Genomic DNA, 15,698 nt, shown 5'->3' with positions numbered 1-15,698 from the left:
TGTGAGCCCCCGAACCCGGCTCTACCTATCTTCTACCCATCCATCCCTCCATCATCTCTACCTTCCTCCCATCCATAATCTACCTATCATCTATCCATCCCTCCATCCATCAACTCTATGTTCCTTCCATCTCTCCATCTCTATCTTCCAGCCATCCACCCATCCTTCTGTCTGTCCATCCATCCATCCATCCATCCACCCACCCAACCATCCATCATCTCTACCTATCTTCCATCCCTCCATTCATTGTCTCTACCTACCTATCTTCCTTCCATCCATCTATCATCGGCATCTATCTTCCTTCCATCCATAATCTCTACTTTTTTTTTTTTTTGAGACGGAGTCTCATCTCTGTCATCCAGGCTGGAGTGCAGTGGCTTGATCTCAGCTCACTGCAACCTCTGCCTCCCAGGTTCAAGCGATTCTCCTGTCTCAGCCTCCCAAGTAGCTGGGATTACAAGCATGTGCCACCACGCCCAGCTAATTTTTGTATTTTTAGTAGAGACAGGGTTTCACCATGTTGGCCAGGCTGGTCTCGAACTCCTCTCAAACTCTTGGCCTCCCAAAATGCTGGGATTACAGGCATGAGCCATCGCGCCCAGCCTAATTTCTACCCATCTTCTATCCACCCATCTCCCCATCATCTGTATCATCCATCCATCCATGCCTCTATCCATCATTACTACCTGTCTTCTATCTATCCATCCCTTCATCCATCATGTGTATCTTCCATCCATCCATCATCTATATCTGTCTTCCATTCATCACCTCTATCATTTTCCATCCATCCATCCCTCCATCATCTCTATCTTCCTTCCATCCATCCTTCCATCATCTCTATCTTCCATCCATCCATCCATCCATCCACCCACCCACCCACCCACCCACACATCCTTCCCTCTCTCTCTCCCTCCCTCCCTCCATCCATCATCTATCGATAATACTCCTGGCATGTGGTAAGTGGAGGCCAGGGATGCTGCTCAACATCTTATGATACACAGGACAGCCCCCACCGCAGAGAATGATCTGGCCCCCAATACGAGCAGTGGGAGGCTGAGCAGGCCTGCTGCAGGGAAGGCCTGTCTCCTCCCTGATTTCTTTCCTTTGGTCCTGCAGGCCCTCTGGAAGAGGGAGCTGGAGATTCCAAGTCACTGACACTTGGCTTACTAAGGCTCAGGCAGAGCAAGCCCCTGCTCCTTTAACCCCGAGGAGTGCAGTTAGTCCTGTTCACCAATTAGAAACCAAGGCCCAAGATTTCTGGGCAGCAGGGACCTTGACCTGAGGAGCCACCTCTCTCAAGGCTGGGGCCTTTCTGTGTGAGCACAGCTCCTTCTGGGGACCCCTCAAGGCTCCAGGTCCCAGCCTGGGCCCTGGCTGGCTGCCTTGTCTTCACTTGGTCTTTAGCATGTCCTGCTCGTCCTCCTCCCTCAGGCCTCCCGCACACCCACTGGGCATGATTACACATGTGTTTCCAGGATGTGTGGCACTGCCCCTGGCCTTGCCCACCTGGCCTGGACCCTGGTGCTCAGACAAAAGAGGGTGTGGGGCTTACTCTGTGGGCGTGAGGGCGGCCCCTGTGGCCCGGTGTCTGTCGCTGAGGTCCAGGGACTGGCTGAGCATGGCACTAGGGCTGGCGGCGGCCACCAGCTTCTTGCCCCGCCACAGTTCCACGGCGCTGGCCAGCCGCTCGGCGTCCAGGTACCGCTGGATCTGCGTGGAGCCTCCGGGGCTGTCGGGCTTTTCCTGAACCCTTGGGCTGCCACACGGTTTGCTCTTGTCCTCGGGGGTCTCGGGGGCGCTGCCGGGGGCCGGTGGGCTGACCCTGCTGTCCAGGGCCAGGCTGGTTGGCCGCTCCAACTGGCCAGGCCTGGGGCTCCCACTGGGCAGCGTCTTCTCGGTTTCTTCAGAGACCTTGCCAACTGCCATGGCCTGGGGTTGCTCTGTGGGCTGCTTTTGAGATGTGTTCTCAGCCTCCGTCTCTACGACTAGAAGGGTTTCATCTTCTCTGCTCTCCTTTTTGTCTTCCAGGAGACTCACCCCTTGCTCCTGGGTGACCCTTCTGGAAGGTTCTCTGAGGGCACTCTCCTTCTTGCAGGACTGGATGTGTTTGTTCTGGAACTTGACATGCTCCAGCCCTCTTTGCCGACGCGACTCACGCTTCTCCCGGCTGCTGGGGACTTTCTCGTGACTTTCAGCCGCCACGGTTTTCTGGGGTGGGAGAGTCTTCTCTGGGCTTGGGGCCTCCTTCTCAGGTGAGGAGTGCTCTAGGGGGGACCTGTCACTTGGCTGCACCTCAGGCTCCGATGCCAGGTGCCCGCCATCCTCCGCTGGCTCCGGCCCCTGCTCAGCTACCTGCTGCCCTCCAGCCGCCTGATCCAGCCCGCCCTCCTCAGCGCCTGCTCTTGCGGCTTCCAGGGCTTCCCTCTCCTTCTCTTCTGCCTTCTGCTTCTCCGAGATCATCTGGCTGAAGCTGGAGTGAGGAAAAAGCAGACAGCTGGTTCAGAAACAACACTCCCTCCACCTCCCACTGAGTTCCGATGGGACCCCCAGCCTGCGGGCTGCAGACGGGGCTTCGCCTGTGCCCAGTGGCCCTGAGAGATGCTTCTGGAAAGCAGGAATCTCCTCGATCAGGAAAGGAGGCTGAGGGTGGTGCCCCCTCAATGTCACAGATACCCCTGCCCTGCGTCTGCCTGGCTGCCTTGTTAGGGGAGAGGACCCTTGTTGGGGCTGTGGTGGGTGGGTTTTGTTAAGAAGCCTCAAACTCCTTTGGGGTCCACTGTGGGCTTTCCCTTGGGTCTTTTTCTAGGAGGCTTTTTGTTTTGTTTTTATTTTATTTTATTTTTGGGACAGAGTCTCGCTCTGTTGTCCAGGCTGGAATGCAGTGGCACGATCTTGGCTCGCTGCGACCTCTGCCTCCCGGGTTCAAGTGATTCTTGTGTCTCAGCCTCCCTAGTAACTGAGATTATAGACATGCACCACCAAGCCCGGCAAATTTTTGTATTTTTCGTAAGATGGGGTTTTGCCATGTTGGCTAGGCTGGTCTCCAACTCCTGGCCTCATGTGATCTGCCTGCCTTGGCCTCCCAAAGTGCTGGCCTTACAGGTGTGAGCCACTATGCCCAGCCTGTTTTGCTTTTAGAGACAGTGTCTGGCTCTGTCACTTAGGCTGGAGTGCAGTGGTGTGATCATAGCTCACTGCAGCCTCGACATCCCAGGCCCAGGTGATCCTCCCACCTCAGCTTCCTGAATAGCTGGGACTACAGGTGTGTACCACCACACCTGGCTAAGTCTTTAATTTTGTGTAGAGATGGCATCTTGCTATATTGGCCAGGCTGGTCTTGAACTCCTGTGCTCAAGCGATCCTCCCATCTAGGCCTCCCAAAGTGTTGGGATTACAGGCATGAGCCTGTAATGGGCACCTGGCCTAGGAGGCTTTTGCATGTGTGGGTAGGGCCTGCTCTGGGAGCTGGGACCTGACTTGTGGCAGAGCTGGGTGTGTGTGGGCAGGGGAGAGGTGCACAGGGTGCCTAGGTCGGGGAGGGGCTGGGCTCGGAGCTGTGGGTGCTGGGACGGGAGCTGTTGATATCCTCCTCGGGGCTTCTCTGTGCCCGGTGGATGCCCCAGCTCCATGTGAGTGTTGGGCTGGTGCAGGCAGCCCCTCCAACCCTGAATCCAGGTGTTCCCTGACCGATCCAGGTACAGGGGAGTCCCTGGGCAGAGAATGGGTGCAGCCAATGGCAAAGCAGGGCTTTGTCCCTGAGTGCTGCCTGCCAGCCTTGGAGCACTTCTCTGCAGCCCATGAGTGCCTAGGCATCTGGTTTCCCACCAGCCTTTCCCTGTGTCCAGAATGACATCCCCTTAGTGCCACAGGCCAGATGGTATATCACGGGCAGCAATTTGGTGAGTGACCTTTTTGGCTTCTGGAATATTCCGAGGAGCGTGGCCCGGCTCTGCTCACCTCTTGCGCTGCAGGTGCCCCCGACACAGGCTCTGCAGGCGGATGATGCTCTGTTTCTGGTGCCGGTAGAGCTTCCGCTGCCAGTAGCCCCTCCATGCGGCCTGGAGGTACACGGCAGCCTGCGTCCTCTCCAGCGCCCTCCGGACCCGGTAGGACCGCCAGCAGGCCTGGATGGTGACGGCGGCCCGCTTCATCTGCAGGAAGTGCCGACGCTCCAGCACCATCCGGAACCAGCTCTGCAGCAGCAGGATTTTCCGCACCACCTCCCGGTGCAGCGTCTCCTGCAGAGCTTGCCGCTCCGTCTCCTTCAGGAAGACCTGGTGGGCACGGGGTCAGGTGGGGTCAGCTGCACTGCCCCTGACACCATCTCTGTGCCTGGGAGGTCTGCATAGCCCACTCCAGAGTGAGACCCAGGCTGGTGTGCTGACCAACCAGGGCTTTATTTATTTATTTATTTATTATTTTTTTGAGATGGAGTCTCACTCTGTCGCCCAGGCTGGAGTGCAGTGGCATGATCTCGGCTCACTGCAACCTCTGCCTACTGGGTTGAAGTGATTCTCCTGCCTCAGCCTCCCGAGTAGCTGGGACTACAGGTGCCCATCACCAGGCCTGGCTAATCTTTGTATTTTTAGTACAGACAGGGTTTCACCATGTTGGCCAGGCTGGTCTCGAACTCCCAACCTCAAGTGATCTGCCCGCCTTGGCCTCCCAAAAATGCTGGGATTACAGGCATGAGCCACTGCACCTGGCTGTGGCCGCCCCCCCCCTTTTTTTTTTTTTGAGATGGAGTCTCACCAGGCTGGAGTGCAGTGGCCCGATCTTAGCTCACTGCAACCTCCGCCTCCCGGGTTCAAGCGATTCTTCTGCCTAAGCCTCCCGAGTAGCTGGGACTACAGGTGTATGCCTGTAATAAAACCCCGTCTCTACTAAAAATACAAAAATTAGTCAGGTGTGGTGGCGGGCACCTGTAATCCCAGCTGCTTGGAGGCTGAGGCAGGAGAACCAGTTGAACCTGGGAGACGGAGGTTGCAGTGAGCTGAGATCACACCACCTGTCTGGGCGACAGAGCAAGACTCTGTCTCAAAAATAAAAACAAAAAAGAAAAAGAAATGAGATCTCGCTCGGTCACCCAGGCTGAAGTGCAGTGGTGCAATCATGGCTCACTGCAGTCTCAAACTCCTGCCTCAGCCTGCCAAGCAGTTGAGACCACAGGTGCATGCCACCACGCTTGGCTAATTTTTAAATATTGTATAGAGATGGGGTCCCGCTATGTTTCCCAGGCTGGTCTCAAACTCCTGGGCTCAAGGGATCCTCCCACCTCAGCCTTTCAAGTAGCTGGGACTCTGGGTGCATGCCACCTCGCTTGGCTGGAAGGGAATTTTTTACACCAGGTGAGGCCTTCAGGGGGACTGACCTTGGCGCTTGTTTAACAAGGGTGGCTGAGTAATGCTCCCATAGCAAGAGGCAAACACATGCCCAGAGATGGGAGACAGTCTCTGAAAGGGAGGACAAGTGCAGGCCACCTCCTGCCTGATACCGTAAAGGGGACTGACCATCTCCTAAATCCTGCCAGTTAGCACGATCGTCCCTTTCCTACCTGTGAGGCAGCAATAAACAGGTGATGCGGAGGGAGTCGCTGAGCCCTGCTGGAGAACAGCAGGTGGGGCTCAGCCAGAGCGGCCCCTATCCCTTAGGTGCAGTGCTCTGCTGGGTCCCGAGAAATGCATTTCCTAGACAGAGCCCTGTATGTTTCAGAGAGTGGCCCTGGGGGCCTGGGGAGACACGGTGTGCGGTGGAAGGCAGGGTGTGGGTTTGCAGTGCCCCGAGGGGCAGGAGCGCTGACCTTGGTCTTCCCGATCTGGTAGTTCCTCTTGTCTACCTTCATTTTCTCCAGGAGGGTGGAGATGACCTCCCTGCAGGGCTGGGCATCCTTGGGCAGGAGTACCTGGAACTGCTCGGTGAAATCCTAGGTTATTTGGGTGGAGAAAGGAGAATCTAGGTGAGTGTTCTGGTCAGCGATGAGGAGACAGAGATCTGGTGACCCTGGTTAAGGTGAAGTTGGGTTTGACAGGAATGGTAATGACAAATCTAAAATTTCAGGCTTTCAGAAATAGTCTGGGCCGGGTGTGGTGGCTCACGCCTGTAATCCCAGCACTTTGGGAGGCTGAGGTGGGTGGATCACCTGAGGTCAGGAGTTTGAGACCAACTTGGCCAACATGGTGAAACCCCATCTCTACTTAGCCGGGCATGGTGGCAGACACCTGTAGTCCCAGCTACTTGGGAGGCTGAGGCAGGAGAATCACTTGAACCTGGGAGGTGGAGGTTGCAGTGAGCCAAGATTGCGCCATTGCAATCCAGCCTGGGCGACAGAGAGAGACTCCGTCTTAAGAAAAAAAAAGAAATAGTCTGTTTTTTTTTTTTTTTTTTGAGACGGGGTCTCACTTTGTTACCCAGGCTGGAGTGCAGTGGTGTGATCTCAGCTCACTGCAGCCTTGACCTCCTGGGCTCAAGCGAGCCTCCTGCCTCAGTCTCCCTGGAAGCTGGGACTACGGCACATAGTCCTGTAGCCACCATGCCCAGCTAATTAAAAAAATATTTTTGTAGGGACAGGGTTTTGCCATGTTGCCAAGGCTGGTATCGAACTCCTGAGTTCAACCAATGAGACCAGCCTGGCCAACATGGCAAAACCCTGTCTCTACCAAAATTAGCCAGGAATGGTGGCAGGCGCCTGTAACCCCATGTACTGGAGAGGCTGAGGAAGGAAAATCACTTGAACCCGGGAGATGGAGGTTGGAGTGAGCCGAGATCACACCACTGTACTCCAGCCTGGGCGACAGAGCAAGGCTCTGCACCACCCCCACCACACACAAAAAAAACCAAAGAAATGGGTTCTCAGCTGGGTGCAGTGGTAAATGGGTCACGTGACCCAAAGTGCTAGGATTGCAGGTGTGAGCCACCATGCCAGGTCAACAGTCTGTTTTTTTTTTTTGAGACGGAGTCTTGTTTTGCCGCCCAGGCTGGACTGCAGTGGCACAATCTTGGCTCACTGCAAGCTCCTCCTCCCGGGTTCACACCATTCTCCTGCCTCAGCCTCCCGAGTAGCTGGGACTACAGGCACCCGCCACCTCTCCCGGCTAATTTTTAAATTTTTTTTAGTAGAGACGGGGTTTCACCGTGGTAGCCAGGATGGTCTCGATCTCCTGACCTCGTGATCCGCCCGCCTCAGGCTCCCAAAGTGCTGGGATTACAAGCATGAGCCACCGCGCCCGGCCAACAGTCTGTAATCTTAAGAAAGACCACTGCAGATACAAGGTCCTAGATCTTTTAGATGGTCGAGGTGGCTGGGAACCACAGTCACCCTTGCAATGGGGCTTACAGTCTAGGACTTGTGGGGGAGTTAGATTGTAGCTGGAGGAACATGTTTTTTTTTGAGACGGAGTCTTGCCCAGGCTGGAGTGCAGTGGTGCAAACATGGCTTACTGCACCTTCAACCTCCCAGACTCAAGCAATCCTCCTGCCTCAGCCCCGCAAGTAGCTGGAAGTACATTGCATGCCAGCACGCCTGGCTTTTGTACTTTTATGTGGAGACGAGGTTTCACCATGTTGCCTAGACTGATTTTAAGCTCCTGAGCTCAAGCAATCTGCCTGCCTTGCCCTCCCAAAGTGCTAATTACAGGCATGAGCCACCACACTGGGCCTCTAGTTTTGTTTTGTTTTGTTTTGTTTTAAGACAGGGTCTTGCTCTGCCATCCAGGCTGGAATGCAGTGGCTCAGTCATAACTCACTGTAGCCTCAAACTACTTGGGTTCAAGTGATCTTCTCACCTCAGCCTCCTGAGTAGCTGGGACCACAGGTGCATACCACCTTGTCTGGCTAATTTTTTTTTTTTTGAGGCAGAGTTTTGCTCTTGTTGGCCAGGCTGCAGTGCAATGGCGTGATCTCGGCTTATTGCAACCTCCATCTCCCGGGTTCAAGCAATTCTCCTGCCTCAGCCTCCCAAGTAGCTGAGATTACAGGTGTGCCCCACCATGCCTGGCTAATTTTTTTTTTTTTTTGTATTTTTAGTAGAGACGGGGTTTCACCATGTTGGTCAGGCTGGTAACAAACTCCTGATCTCAAGTGATCCACCTGCCTTGGCCTCCCAAAATGATGGAATTATAGGTGTGAGCCACTGTGCCCAGCTGATTTTTAAATTTTTTGCAGAGATGGGGTCTCACTATGTTGTCCAGGCTGGTCTCAAACTCCTAGGCTCAATTGATCCTCCTGCATTGGCCTCCCAAAGTGTTGGGATTACAGGCGTGTGCCACTACATCCGCCCAGAACATTTCTTTTGAGTAAATTATTATTTCAAATATTTAAGGGCCAAGCACTGGTAAAATACACCAGCATTTCTGCATTTTTTACAATTTTGCTTTTCTTATCCGCATAGGATTAGAAAGACACTATTTCTATTCAGTGGATGAGAAAAGAGGCACATTACATTCTAGTCCCTGGGGCTATGAAGGGAAAGCGTGAAAGGGAACCAGGCGCTGTCACCTCTGGCTTTGGGCTCAGGGTGACACAGGTACTAGCTCTTGGCATGAGGCAGGGGTTTCTTCTTTTTTTTTTTTTTTTTGAGATGGAGTCTTGCTCTGTTGCCCAGGCTGGAGTACAGTGGCTCAATCTCGGCTCACTGCAACCTCCGCCTCCTGGATTCAAGGGATCCTCCTGCCTCAGCCTCCTCAGTAGCTAGGAATACAGACAGCTGCTGCCACACCCGGCTAATTTTTGTATTTTTAGTAGAGATGGGGTTTCGCCATGTTGGTCAGGCTGGTCTTGAACTCTTGACCTCAGGTGATCCGCCCGCCTCAGCCTCCCAAGGTGCTGGGATTACAGGTGTGAGCCACTGCACCTGGCCAACCTGCTGGGTTTACACTCCAGCAAGGAGCTCTCTTTGGAAGAGGGTGATTGCCTTTGCCACGAAACAGGTGTGTCCAGGTACATGTGCTTGTGGCCTACCTGGAACGTGTACTTGGCGCTGTACCCTGACCTCCGGATGCGCACGGTCTCCAGCATGCCGGTGTAGCGCAGCTGCTGCAGGACCAGCTCGTCGTCAAAGCACAGCTCTTTCTGAAATGGGAATGCGAGAGATCAGGCAGGTGGCCTTGACCTGACAGGATGCCCAAGTCTGTTGGTGGCTCAGGCCTGGGAACTGTGAGATGAGGGCACTTCCCCATGCGACCACTGCCTCTTGGGATCCCGAACACAGACATGGTCAGGGTGCACACGTGGGTGCTGGCTAGCCGACCTGGGAGTGTTCTACGGCACAGCAGCCAGGAGCACCTGGACAAGGGGTCCGTCCTTGCTCCAGACACTCTTTCTGGAATGAGGCCAAGATGGGAGGATCAGTTGAGGCCAGGAGTTCGAGACCAGCCTGGGCAACATAGTGAGACTCCATCTCTAGTCATTTAAATTTATTTAAAAAAAAAAAGAAAGAAAAAAGAAAAGAAAAAAAAAAGAACCCAAATGCAAATCTGTTCTGGGCTTGTTCTCTGTGGCAGGCACTGGGGTAAGTGCTGGGAATTCGGTGGAGAGGAGAGCTTGGTCTGGGGGCAGGAGCCACACACAGGTGATGGGGCGGACAAAGCCCGGTGTTCCGGGCCTGTTCTCTGCCAGGCACTGGGGTAAGTGCTGGGGATTCGGTGGAGAGGAGAGCTTGGTCTGGGGTCAGGAGTCACACACAGGTGATGGGGCGGACAAAGCCCAGCACCCCATGGGAGGTGTCCCAGGAGAGAGGAGATGCTGGGCTGTGTCCTGAGGAGGGAACAGGCAGAGAACAGCTGGGTGGAGGCCCAGAGGCGAAGGAAGAAGCCAAGGGTCTGATGGGGACACAGGGAGATGCTTCCTGCCAGGGGAGAGAAGAGGCTGGAAATGCAGCTGCTTCAGTGGGCTTTAAGCCTGGAGCTCAGGGGTCTGGACTTCACTCTGGTGGGCAGTAAGGGATAAGGCATGGTGTTGCTATAAAGACAAACGGTGCTGGGCGCGGTGGCTTACGCTTGTAATCCCAGCACTTTGGGAGGCTGAAATGGGTGGATCACTTGAAGTCAGGAGTTCAAGACCAGCCTGGCCAACATGGTGAAACCCCGTCTCTACTAAAAATACAAAAATTAGCTTGGCGTGGTGGGCACCTGTAATCCCAGCTATTTGGGAGGGTGAGCCAGGAGGATGGCTTGAACCTGGGAGGTCGAGGCTGCAGTGAGCCGAGATCGCACCACTGTACTCCAGCCTGGGTGACAGACAGAGGGAGATTCTGTCTCAAAAACAAACAAACAAACAAAAACAAACAAAGGCAAACGGGAAAGAATGAGGAGGGTTGTCATGACTGGGGGTGGATGTGGAGGCCAGGGATGCTGCCACCCTCCAGTGCACAAAATGGGTTTTATCACAGAGAATCATCTGCTGGCCCAGCCCACGAGCAGAGAAGGTGCACTACGGAGCATCTCCCCAGGTACAGTTGGCGGGAGGTTCCTGCCTGGCTGTGTGCTCACATTTGTCTGGGAGCCCACACCCCTGCTCAGTCCCTGGCAAAGTCCCCGAGCTGTCCTCCCAGGGACGGAGTGGACCTCTGAGGTAAAGGAAGCCTGTGCCAGTGCTGAGCCTGGAGCCCCTGCTGGTGGTCCCACGGGGGCTCCCAGGGTCTCTCTAGAAACTTGTAATGTGAGCAGCGGGCTGTGTGTGCCTCTGAGACTCTGCTATGTAATCTCAGCCTCTGCCTTCTGGTAGACTCCTTGCACCGGCTACTCTTTGGGATGTATCTGAAGAGCACCCCTGACCTGTCGCTCCCTAATCAAACCTTCTCTGGGCCTCTCCATGTTCCAGATGATGTCCCTGCTCTTAAATGGCCACTTGGGCCATCCTCACTGCTAATTCTCCATCCCCGGCTGCCTCTGGATGGACTGCTGCACCGTCCCCCATACTGCGTGGAGGCTGGGGCTGGATGCAGGGACACCGACACCCCTAAGAGTCCGGCATGGGCCTTCTCCTCCCAAACACCTTAGAGAAACTCACCTTTTCGGCATTGGAACGGATGCAGCGGATAAAGAAGGGCTCCGCCTTCCCCAGCGCCTCCAAGAGCTTGTTAAGGGATGTCTGTTAAGGGAAAGAGAAAGCATTTGGGTTGAATCAGGGACCCTGACAGCCGCTGTTCTGTGGGAGGAGACCTGGGACGCTCTAGCATCAGTGTGGGGTGGATGGGGTCTGCACAGATGTGGGTCCCTGGTGGTGGGACACAGGAGGTTCCAGCTGGACATTCTGACCCAAGCCTGCGCTATCCCTGGAAACCCTCGAGGGAGTTATGTGGTCCCCATGGTCCCAGGGCCACCAGTGCTTGTTTTTGCCTCAGGTGGAAGGCTGGGGCTGGGGAGGACGAGACAAACGCTTTCTGGAGATTTGAAACATGTGTCAGCCTCAGAAGGGACCACGGATGTAGTGTTTTCTTTTTGTTTTTTGTTTGAGACGCAGTCTTGCTCTTGTTGCCCAAGCTGGAGTGCAATGGCGTCATCTTGGCTGACTACAGCCTCTGCCTCCCAGGTTCAAGCAATCCTCCTGCCTCAGCCTCCCAAGGAGCTGAGATTACAGGTGCCCACCATGCCCAGCTAATTTTTGTTTTGTTTTTTTTTTTTTTTGAGATGGAGTCTGGCTCTGTCGCCCAGGCTGGAGTGCAGTGGCGCCATCTCGGCTCACTGCAAGCTCCGCCTCCCGGGTTCATGCCATTCTCTTGCCTCAGCCTCCTGAGTAGCTGGGACTACAGGCACCCACCACTACGCCCGGCTAATTTTTGTATTTTTAGTAGAGGTGGGGTTTCACCGTGTTAGCAAGGATGGTCTCAATCTCCTGACCTCGTGATCCGCCCGCCTCGGCCTCCCAAAGTGCTGGGATTACAGGCTTGAGCCACCGCGCCCGGCCAATTTTTGTATTTTTACTAGAGACGGGCTGTGCTCGGTGTCGGGTGAAGCTACACAAGCCTGAGGCTAAGCTGACCGCCACCTCCTGCCTCTCCTGCTCCACCTACCTGGAACTGGGCGCTGATGCTTGGTGGCTTTTTCTTCTTGTGCAGGTGCAGTAGGGACTTGGTGGTGCGGTCGTGCAGAGTCATGCTGATGATGAGTTTCAGGGACTTGGAGTCCAGTAGGTTCTAGGACAGACACATGGGGTCCGGCCTGCCCTCCCACAGCCCACACGGGCACAGGGAGGCATCACAGGTGTCCCCGAAGCCAGGGCAGAACAGTGTCCCCGCAGCGAGTGCCCGGGCAGCAGCTCTTAGGTTTGGTCTCAGGACCACACTATTGATGTGGGCCCAGTGGAATGAGGTGGGTTTGCACCTTGCACACAGCGCTGGTTCCGGGAGGGCTGATGACAGCCTCTTTCACAGCCTGAGTGGCTGCCCCATTTCCTCTTCCTCTGGGTTAGAGAGGAAGCCAGTGCTACTGAACCTGGCCGTCCCTCTCCTCTGCATAGCTCCTACAGTTTACATTACTTGAGTCAAGAAGGGCCAGGTCCTTTCTGTGCCATCCGCATGAGCTCATCGGACAGGCCACCATCATGTGTCAGCCAGTTCTATCAGCTGACAAGAGGAATTAGCCCTCTCCCATCTGCTAACTAGACTGCAAGGCTATTCTTACTCTTCTTGCAAATTTCCTAAATTGCTGCACTTGTATGTGGAAACGAGACAGAGCGCTTGGGAGGTTCTCTGTCCTGTCTGGAAGCACCCCAGTAGCCAGGGACTGAAGATGGGGGTGTTAAACGGAAGGGTCCCATTACGTTGGGGCAGGATGAGCTCTGTGGTGCTATGAACCCACTAGAGCTCCCCATGGGACCAGGCTGAGGCCAGACTTCAGCTATGCTTACGCCCCTGGCTTCCTCCCTCACCCCTTCTCTCTGCCTTCTCACGTAAGCCCTCTTCCATAAGCCGCTGTGTGTGCAAATACCCCATCTCAGACCCTGCTTCTGGGAAACCCATAAAGAGACAGCTCTAAATCATCTCAACACGAGAACATTTTTTTTTTCTTGGAGGGAGGGGGAGATAGTGGGAAGGAGGAGGAAATGAAGTTGCAGAAGTGAAAGCTCTCAAGACGGGCAGAGAAGCAAGATATCTTGGAACGTGTCGCGCGGGGTGTGTTTTTTTTTTTTACCTTTGGAATGATCTGCTTTTGTTTGATACCTTTACTTTTCCTGTCAAAATATTAAAAATGGTTTTGTGAACAAAAGGAACACAGTGTCGGGATTTGGGTTAGTTCAGCAAGCCACGCCTGGCGGGTTAGACTGAGAGACACAGAGAGAGGGGAGAGAGTGAGAAGGCGCAAGTGCAACAAGGCCACCGCCACCTCTCCACGCTGCACACCGTGGCGTGCCTCAGCCACTGTCTGTGGACACCAGTTTCCCTGGGATGGCGGCACCCGGACTCTGCTGGTGGCTGCCCCAAAGCTGAGTAAAGCGTTTAGTCTGGGGGCCATTCGGATGTCTGAGAAGTAGGAGGGGCCGGCTAGGAATCTACAGGGTGGGACGTGCATCCAACGGGGCTTGCTATGGAGGAACTGACATATCCCCCAGATCACAGCAGGATGCCGAGTGGGGCAGAGGGAGCCTGAGCAGTCCTGGTGGTGACCAGGTGACCAGGCTGTCTTTGCCATGTGCTGGTAGATGCCAAGCAGGCCCACAGAGGCCCTTCTGGAACCCTCTGCTGGCAGGGCAGGGACTTGCCCTACAAAATAACCAAAATGGGGCCTGGGTGGGAGCTCCTTTCAGGATCATGCTGGTGGGAAAGAAGAAAACCAAAGCTGGCCAGGCGTAGTGGCTCACGCCTGTAATCCCAGCACTTTGGGAGGCTGAGGTGAGCGGATCACCTGAGGTCAGGAGTTCAAGGCCAGCCTGGCCAACATGGTGAAACCTTGTCTCTACTAAAAATACAAAAATTAGCCAGGTGTGGTGGCGGGCGCCTGTAATCCCAGCTACTCAAGAGACTGAGGCAGGAGAACTGCTTGAACCCAGGAGGCGGAGGTTGCAGTGAGCCGAGATCGTGCCACTGCACTCCAACCTGGGTGACAGAGAGAGACTCTGTCTCAAACCCCCCCCAAAACCCAAAGCTGCTCTTTTGGCCGAGGTAAGGAAGGGGATAGCTCCTGTGTTCTCAGACACCTTATGGAATCTTGCAGACCAAGGGGGAAAATAAATAAATAAGTAAATATATTTATTTATTCAAAAGGCCTGGTGCCTTTTGAAGACCGGCTAAGGAGATGGTAACTTGCAGATCTGTGAGATGCCTAGCCATCCGTGGTTGCATTCAGTTTCACCTGAATCCCTGTGGGGTAAAATAAGGCACAACAAGGACAAAAGTTTGAGGCTGAGGTGGGCGGATCATTTGAGGTCAGGAGTTCAAGACCAGCCTGGCCAACATGGTGAAACCCCATCTCTACTAAAAACAGAAAAAAATTAGTCGGGTGTGGTGGTACACACCTGTAATCCCAGCTACTTGGGAGGCTGAGGCAGGAGAATCACTTGAACCCGGGAGGTGGAGGTTGCAGTGAGCCAAGATTGAGCCACTGCACTCCAGCCTGGCGACAGAGTGAGACTCTGCCTCAAAAAAAAAGGAACAGAAGTTTGAAACAGGCTCCCACTAGGTGCGGTGGCTCATGCCTGTAATCCCAGTGCTTTGAGAGGCTGAGGCAGGAAGATCGCTTGAGCCCAGGAGTTTGAGACCAGCCTGACAGCCTGGGCTATAACATAGCAAGATTCCACCTCTACAAACAATAAAATTAGACAGGTGTGGTAATGTGCACCTGTAGTTCCAGCTACTCTGGAGGTTGAGGCAGGAGGATTGCTTGAGCCCAGAAGGTCGAACCTGCCGTGAGCGGTGATCGTTTCACTGCTGCACTGTAGCCTGGGCAACAGAATGAAACCCCCATCTCTTAAAAAAGAAAAAAAAAAAAAGGGCGGTGAATCATGCCTGTAATCCCAGCACTTTGGGAGGCCAAGACAGACGGATCACCTGAGGTCAAGAGTTCAAGACCAGCCTGGCCAACATGGTGAAAACCCATCTCTACTAAAAATACAAAAAATTAGCTGGAAGTAGTGGCAGGTGTCAGCAATCCCAGCTACTCAGGAGGCTGAGGTGGGAGAATCGCTTGAACCCGGGAGGCAGAGGTTGCAGTGAGCTGACATCGTACCATTGCACTCCAGCCTGGGCAACAAGAGTGAAACTCCGTCTCAAAAAAAGAATGAAAGAACGAAAGAAAGAAAGAAGGAACGAAAGAAAGAAAGAAAGAAAGAAAGAAAGAAAGAAAGAAAGAAAGAAAGAAAGAAAGAAAGAAAGAAAGAAACTGGCTCTCATTGGCTCCCATGCAGGTGCAAGCTTTGCTCTCAGCCAGCCCACACTCCAATGGCCACTAAAAGGCGAGATGTGGTGACCGCAGGTGGATGTCTTGTCAGCTGAGGCTGCTGCCTGCCTGGTGCTGGGTCAGCATAATGGAAGCATGAGAGTCATTACCCCATTTGCAGGCCGAAATCAGAGACTACTCAATCCCACAGTGTGCTAACAGTCGGGATCCCAAACTGGTTTATGTACCTTCTGGGCTCTCCTGACTGGCTTATGTGGCCACCTGCAGAGAGCAGGGCCACCCTCTCGGGGAAATCGCATGCCCTGCTGCAGATGGCTTCTCTGCAAACTCACAGTGGCAAAGGCGGGAGCAAGCTTTGCTCTGCAAGCC

At 54.2% G+C, this 15,698-nt stretch overlaps 1 protein-coding gene across 3 annotated transcripts in view; it reads right to left on the bottom strand.

Annotated features, from left to right (window-relative positions):
- The window catches only part of MYO9B (myosin IXB), a 139,036-nt gene that overhangs the window by 17,478 nt on the left and 105,860 nt on the right, over positions 1 to 15,698 (bottom strand). For all 3 annotated transcript variants that reach the window (XM_063599999.1, XM_063599998.1, XM_063600000.1), the window contains exons 16-22: positions 13,128 to 13,167; positions 12,008 to 12,130; positions 11,005 to 11,085; positions 8,956 to 9,066; positions 5,801 to 5,923; positions 3,958 to 4,274; positions 1,553 to 2,470 (exon numbers count right to left, since the gene is read on the bottom strand). In XM_063599999.1, coding sequence (XP_063456069.1) covers positions 1,553 to 2,470; positions 3,958 to 4,274; positions 5,801 to 5,923; positions 8,956 to 9,066; positions 11,005 to 11,085; positions 12,008 to 12,130; positions 13,128 to 13,167 — 1,713 coding nt within the window. The remainder of the gene's footprint in view (positions 1 to 1,552; positions 2,471 to 3,957; positions 4,275 to 5,800; positions 5,924 to 8,955; positions 9,067 to 11,004; positions 11,086 to 12,007; positions 12,131 to 13,127; positions 13,168 to 15,698) is intronic.

The sequence above is a fragment of the Pan paniscus genome, chromosome 20 (assembly GCF_029289425.2).
Source record: "Pan paniscus chromosome 20, NHGRI_mPanPan1-v2.0_pri, whole genome shotgun sequence".
Lineage (NCBI taxonomy): Eukaryota > Metazoa > Chordata > Mammalia > Primates > Hominidae > Pan > Pan paniscus.
This window is presented reverse-complemented; position numbering and strand designations above follow the sequence as displayed.